The sequence below is a fragment of the Plectropomus leopardus genome, chromosome 20 (genome assembly GCF_026936395.1).
Source record: "Plectropomus leopardus strain MGB_pleo_1.0 chromosome 20, ASM2693639v1, whole genome shotgun sequence".
Lineage (NCBI taxonomy): Eukaryota > Metazoa > Chordata > Actinopteri > Perciformes > Serranidae > Plectropomus > Plectropomus leopardus.
This window is the reverse complement of record NC_142195.1, coordinates 28,846,842-28,854,341: the sequence shown is the minus strand read 5'-3', so window position 1 is coordinate 28,854,341 and position 7,500 is coordinate 28,846,842. Positions and strand designations below refer to the sequence as shown.

Below are 7,500 nucleotides of genomic sequence, written 5' to 3'. Positions count from 1 at the left end.
GTCATAAATAAATGTTAAATTCTTTAAAATAATAAACTTTAAGAGATTTTTACTGAAAATCTGCATACAGTTTGTGCATAATAAGGCAGTTAATGTGGATATTTTGAACTCTTAAATATAAATATCAGCCTCACACATCCAGCATCAGTCCGGCTTTTATTAGTAACGAAAATAACGTAAATAAATACCTTGTAGTACTGAGGAGGATTGGGCTGTCCGGCTCCCGGAGGAAACTGTCCCGGGTTGTGTGATCCGGACGTGTACTGTCCCATTAGAGGCATCCGGCTGGAGGGGTAGGAGGGGGAGGGGGCACAGCGCTGCTGCGGACCTGAGGGGTACTGCAGAGGCTGGGAGGGGTACCCCGACATCCCGGCAGAGCCGTACTGCTGCACCGGGAAACCCTGCAGACCCGAAAAAACCACAGACACGAAGAGTTACCGAGTTCATCAGCTGCCTCTGCCGGTCGCCGCCGACAGCTCAGATTATATCGAATACTTTTTTATTAATTTCAAACACTTGCACGAAACTTTTAGAGCTCTTAAATACTGTAAACAACTTTTATGATGAAGGTATTTCTACATATTTTTAGTGATATAATAAGAACGATGTACTGCGTTTAACTCAGCGGGCTTATATTTGGGACCAACGTATCACAATACATACACATCATTTATTTAACCTTTTGAGACACGAGCAAATTGGCATGGGAATAAGGTAACAAGCAATAAAAGAAGAAAATGACCGAGAAGTTAGCAAAAAATATGTGAAAAATACAAGAAAATAATCTGAAACTTTGCAACAAAAAAGAAAAAAAGAAAAACAATAAAACAATTTAAAAAAATAAAAGAATAAAAAAAATACAAAGCAAGAAATTAGCTGGAAAAACATGCTTAAACATTCAAATAATTGTGTAAAATAATTTCAAATATATAATTATGAATATTTTTTTAATTTTATTTTTTAAATTTTTTGTTTTTGTTGTTGTTTTTTTTAATTTCTCATTTTTTGTGTCTCTCTTGTTTGCTGTGTCAGAAATACTTTGGTGCTCGTGTTTTTAGCAGAGCTATATTGTGTGTAGCATGTCCATATTGACCAAAGTTTAGACATTTATATTTGTATGTGTGATCGCTTATCTCCAGCAGGTCGCCAACAACCCGGTTTTAAACATCCAAAGAGCTAAAAACAAACTGCACGGTGCGCAGAGCGAGCCTCTCACTGCGACGGGGACTCTTTAGATTTGTATTTGTAGTTTTACAGCGATATTATAAAGCGCGCAAAAACGCGCTCTGACCTCTGAATGAAAAGGCCGTTTGAGCCCCTGCTGTGGAGCCGGGTAGCCTCCATGCTGCGGCAGCTTCTGCGTCTGGGCCGGGTGAGACGGATACAGGCCTCCGCCGGAGGGCGGGGGTCCGGGCCTGGAGGACACCATCCCCGGAGGGCCGCGGGGGCCCGCGTGAGACAGGAACTGGGTGCTGTAGGAGGACGCTCCACCCATCTGGGAGGGAGAGGAAGTACGAGAGTGGAGGTAAAAACACGAAGTACCGGAGGGGGCAGAGTGAAAAGTCTTATCACGATATTTTTTTTCATATCAGTCGATATCGATATATATCACGATATATATCAAATCACTGTTTCTGTCGAGCTTAAAGGTTTCTTTGACTCCTCAGTGAGATATGGAGATATCATCAGGTTCATTTTGGTTTAACCAAAATGAACCTGATGATAAAATTTGGTGACCATGGTGTGTCGGAGTGTAATAAACATCTGATTTATTATTATTTATTAAACTTTCCAGCATCATATAAAAATGAAAAGCTCCATCTTAAACAAACTTTTTAAATTTAAGCACATTGTGCTGATAATAAGCAACCTGCAAAGACATTTACCTGCAAAGACATTTACCTGCAGAGACATTTACCTGCAGAGACATTTACCTGCACATTTACCTGCAGAGACATTTACCTGCACAGACATTTACCTGCAGAGACATTTACCTGCACAGAGATTTACCTGCACATTTACCTGCAGAGACATTTACCTGCACAGACATTTACCTGCAGAGACATTTACCTGCACAGACATTTACCTGCAGAGACATTTAGCTGCAGAGACATTTACCTGCACAGACATTTACCTGCAGAGACATTTAGCTGCAGAGACATTTAGCTGCAGAGACATTTACCTGCAGGGACAATTACCTGCAGAGACATTTACCTGCACATTTACCTGCAGAGACATTTACCTGCACAGACATTTACCTGCACATTTACCTGCAGAGACATTTACCTGCACAGACATTTACCTGCACATTTACCTGCACATTTACCTGCACAGACATTTACCTGCACAGACATTTACCTGCAGAGACATTTACCTGCAGAGACATTTACCTGTACAGACATTTACCTGCACAGACATTTACCTGCAGAGACATTTACCTGCAGAGACATTTACCTGGCCATAGTTGAGCTCCTGGTTCTGTTTCTCCTGTATTGCTGCAACAGTTGCCGTGGCAGTTGCAGTTGCTGTGGCAGCGGCGGCGGCAACGGCGGCAGCAGCGGCCTGCGTGAAGTCTGAGGGAGGACGGACGCCCAGACCGGCACCTCCGCTGTTACCAGAGTAACTGCAGGGAGAGAGGGGGAGACGGGGAGATGAGTGGGCGCTCTGAACTTACTGAACTGAGCGAGCGAGCGTGTGTGCGTGTGTGCGTGTGTGTGTGTGTGCGTGTGTGTGTGTGTGTGTGTGGTTTCGTCATGAGCAGTGAGTCAGAGCAGTGGGTGAGCGCAGCCACGTTGACATATGTTGATGAAAAACCTCGCAGAAATAGCACAAAGCAAAAAAAAACAAAACACAAACTGATCACTAATCAAACTCATTTGGTTTTAAAGAGTCTGACGATCAAAGTCAGGCGTGAGAAATGTTTCGTAGAAAAGCCGCTCTGTGTCGGAGGAATCTCCAAAATGGGATTTTTTTCACTGAAATAGGTGTTAATTATGTTTGTCAGCTCTTCACACTGACAGTCGTTCTGAAAAAGCTCCTGCGCTGCTTCTTTACTTTGATTCTTTAATCTTTTTATTTGAGGAAAAAAAAGGTCCAAAAAAAGGAGGATTTACCTGGACGTCCCCTCTGATGTGTGACTGACAGTAAACAGGTGAAACAGGAACATTTTCAGGGTTCGACATTAGACGTCAGTGTTGATTTAACTTACGGTGTTCGTAACACCAGGAAAATTTTGTACACTAATCTTTGGAGTGAAGCTATAGAGCTAAAATACCACAATAAAACCATAAAATCTGACTAAAAACATGATTTTCAGTGGTTTCAGGGATGAAGAGGAGGTTCGACAGACACCTCACAGAGCTAAAAGCATGAACTCACGAGTCTTCTTACGTGACATAAATTTGTTAATTGTGGCTTCAATCATATTTGTTCCCTACTCATATTTTACCATTTAAAACTGGAGCTTTGGGAACAAATGTAACGATAAAATGCTGCTTCATCAACTTATTTTTTTACCGCAAAACTCAAACTTTTCATTTCGCTTGTTGACGACAGTTTGTGGTCTGTGACGTTAACCTGTTCTGTTTTGGTTTTCTTGCCGTTGTTTATGGATTTGCACGACTCATTTTTGATTTTTTAAAAATCATTAATTTGCACAGCAGCTGTTGCTCTGCAATTTCTCTTTATAGACTGTAAGATAAATATAAAAATAAATAAATAAAGATCATTAAATACAGTCTATGGTTTTATCTGATCTTTATCTATTTTCATAGACTGTAAATAAAGATAAATATTTTAAAAAGTAAATAATACATATATTATTATTAATAATAATTAATAATAAATAATAAATAAATACAGATCTTTATATACAGTCTATAGTTTTATCTGAACGTTATCTATTTTCATAGACTGTAAATAAAGATAAATATAAAAAAATACATATATACAAAATAATAATAATAATAAATACATTTATATTACATATAAAATTAAATAATAAATAAAAGATCTTTTTACACCGTTTTATCTGATCTAAGATAAAATTATACATATTATTATTAATAATAATACATTTATTAATAATAAATATATAAATAATAAATAAATATTTTTATTTGGTCTTTGGTTTTATCCAATCTTTATCTATTTTATAGATTTAATTTACATCCAATCATAACACAAATATTTAGGTTCTAGTTTGCAGTCATACAGAAAGTATGAATTGTGATAAATTCATTTGCAGAAAAGCAGCGCACCTTCCTCAAATGCCGACGCCGGGTTGTAGGCAGCGTTGGGACGTCCGTACATGACCGGCTGCCCGTAGCCTTTAGACACGGCGTCTCCGTACGACTGCTGGCCCATGAACTGGGAGCCCATCCCGGGACCCATACCGGGGCTGCCGCCGGGCATCATGTGACCACCTGAGCTCTCACCGGACCCATGGGTGCTCCGAACACCTACAGGAAAAATTTAATTAAATTAATAATTAATTAATTAAATAATAAATAAATTAAGTTCTCATAGAAATTATCTATTTTCATTACATCTTAAAAATTCACGTTATTGTTAACAATATCAGTAATCTGTGAATTTTTACACTATAAAATCGGTATTGGTCTCAAAAATCACATATCGGTTGGATAATGGAATATAATAATAATAATAATTAATAAATAAATAATATAATATAAATGGCATATTATATAATAACTATGTTATTTTTTGTATAATGAGCTGAAAATAAGAATTGTTGTGTTTTTGTTACCACAAAATGAGCCGATTTTATCTACATAATGGAGCATGTCCTTGTCTTAAAAATAATCTTCAAAAAAAAACTCTGAAAGTTGAGAAAATTGTTTGATTTTTCAGGAAAAAAACCAAACATAATTTGGCAAATAATATTGCACAAACTGCAAAAGAAATAATAAAAGGTGACAAAGGAATGATCTGGAAATATTATTAGAAATGATAAAAAAATGTAAAAAAAAAAATATATATATATATATATATATATATATATATATATATATATATATATATATATATATATATATATATAAACTGTATTTGTTATTCCCTTAATTGTGTATTTAAAATCATGTTAAAAGAAAAAGAAAGAAAAATATTCAGAATAATTTTACACTGTCTTGAGTCAATTTTCTTTGCTTTTTTTTCCTTTTGCCTTTTCTGGTAATTTTCTTGCAACTTTTTTTTCTGAATTTCTTACTTTTTCATGTAAAATTGCTTGTTTACCACTTTGCATGTTTTTGAGAGAAATCAAGCCAATTTGCTCAGGATTAAAGGGTTAACTGATCATTTACCATACTGTATTTATGACTGTGGTTACTGTTATTATCTACGATGTGTGTCCTTTTGTTTTCTATTTTTGATTCATATTCCTGCAATACTCTCTCTATATATTTTTTTATTCATATTTAAGAGATATAATGAACAGAATTTGACTTGATTGTGATTGCAGTGTTCTGGTAAATATGGGCTTTGGTTTCCTAAATAAACAATAAACAAAGACAAATCTTTTTTGCTTTTTTGTGTCGCTGCAGCACACAGAACAGGAGCAGAGAGACAGAGACAGAAAAGCGGATGTGTCCCCGGCTGCTGAGACATGTGTTACCTGGCTGTGTGTGGGATTGGTCACGCCCCACACTGTGGTTACTACAGAGAGAGATCCTGGGTGCTGATTGGTGCCTGGTTGCCAGGAGACTGGGTCATTCAGGAAGGGGCCGTCGCTGCTGCAGGAGGAGACGAAGCGAGTTACCAGGTTGGTTAGAAAGGTTCAGCGGAGAGCGTTCGACATCCAGACATCAACATCACAGACAACGTTTTATCAACGTCTTTAAAAAAAATCAACAGTGACCAGCCGAGCAAGAAATGTCCCAAAAATGGCAAGAAATTAGTAAAAGGTGACAAAGAAAATTAGCAAAAAAAAAAAGGGGGAGAATTACTAAATAATAATTCAATAATAATAATGACTAAATAATAATAATAATAATAATCAATGCTGACAAATGTCCAGAAATCATATCTAAAATCACTAAATTATTTTTTAAAAATGATTTTACAGAATTTTTTTTTTTTATTTTCTGCACTTCTTGGGGATCATTTTCTTGTTTGATTTTAAACTGGTAAATAAAATAATAATAATAATAATAATAATGATAATAATAATAATAATAATAATAATAATAATAATAATAATGATAATAATAATAATAATAATAATAAATAATAATAATTTTTTTTAAAAATTGAACATTTGGAAGAAAAAAGAAAAGAAAAAACCAACCAAAGACAGAAAAAAACATAAAAAGGAAAGTAAAGAGCAAAAAACATCTTAAAAATTATAATTTTTGTTGCAAAATAATTTTAAATACATACAGTTTTTTTTTATTTTCTGCACTTCTTGGGGATCATTTTCTTGTTTGATTTTGGTGAGAAATGTCCCCCAAAATGCAAAGACATTAGAAACACATGACCAATGAAAATGAAATAAAACGATAATATTAGATGATACTGCTATAATAATAATAATAAACAAAAAACTACTGAAAATTGTCAGGAAAACTAAATGTATAATCATGAAAATTATTAGTTTAAAATTATGTCACAGATAAAAACATATTTTGCACTTTTGGGGGTAATTTTCTTGTTTGTTTATGGCAAGAAATGTCCCACAAATTGCAAGAAATTAATTGAAGGTGACAAAGAAAAAAAAAATGAGAAGAAAAAAAAAGTGCAAAATATCCAGAAAACTATGTTCATAATCTTTGTAATAATTGTTTTTAAATCATGTTACAAACAATTACATATATTTCCTAATTTTCTGCACTTTCTAGGTCATTTTTTTCTTTTTTTTGTTTATTTTTTTACTAATTTCTTGCTATTTTTGGAACATTTTTTTTCAAGGTCGTCAATATGTCAGCAACGATTAACCTGAGCGCGTTTCCATCTGACGGTTGAGGTTAGCCTCTGCTTCCTCCCTCTAAACCATTTCCTCAACAGGAAACTACCACAACAGCACCACTCTCACACCACACTTGTTGGCTTAATTAAGTGACATTTTTTGAGCCACATAACTGAATTTTTAATATTTTATTGTCATTTTTTTTTGTTTTTGAGGCTGATTTCAAACATACAAGTTTAAACTGAAGCACCAAAAATCAGCTGCGTTTCTGAAGCCGATTGTCGAGTCAGAGTTGGCGACGAGTCTCTCTCTTTCACCGTTTTCTGCAGAGAAACGGAGCCGTCAACAGGCTTTGTGGCTGCGCTCGATCAAAGAGCATTTTGGCTCGAGTAAACCTGATCGAGCCGCTTCCAAAAAGGCCGAACGGAGGACGCTGAGCGCTCCATCGCCTCAACGTGAAGGACGAGAGGCTGCTCTTTCATTTTCTCCTCTTTCTGTGTAAAAACAAGAAACTGTCCTTTTCTTTTTGCTCTCACACCTCTAAAGTTTAGCAGTAACACCAGCTATGCCTGCAC

The 7,500-nt window shown here is 35.6% G+C and overlaps 1 protein-coding gene across 1 annotated transcript in view; it reads right to left on the bottom strand.

Annotated features, from left to right (window-relative positions):
- The window catches only part of zmiz2 (zinc finger, MIZ-type containing 2), a 36,001-nt gene that overhangs the window by 17,421 nt on the left and 11,080 nt on the right, over positions 1-7,500 (bottom strand). The window contains 6 exon segments of the mRNA XM_088071543.1: positions 189-401; positions 1,292-1,495; positions 2,455-2,623; positions 4,256-4,436; positions 4,439-4,460; positions 5,636-5,753. Of these exon segments, the coding sequence (XP_087927669.1) occupies positions 189-401; positions 1,292-1,495; positions 2,455-2,623; positions 4,256-4,436; positions 4,439-4,460; positions 5,636-5,753 (907 nt within the window).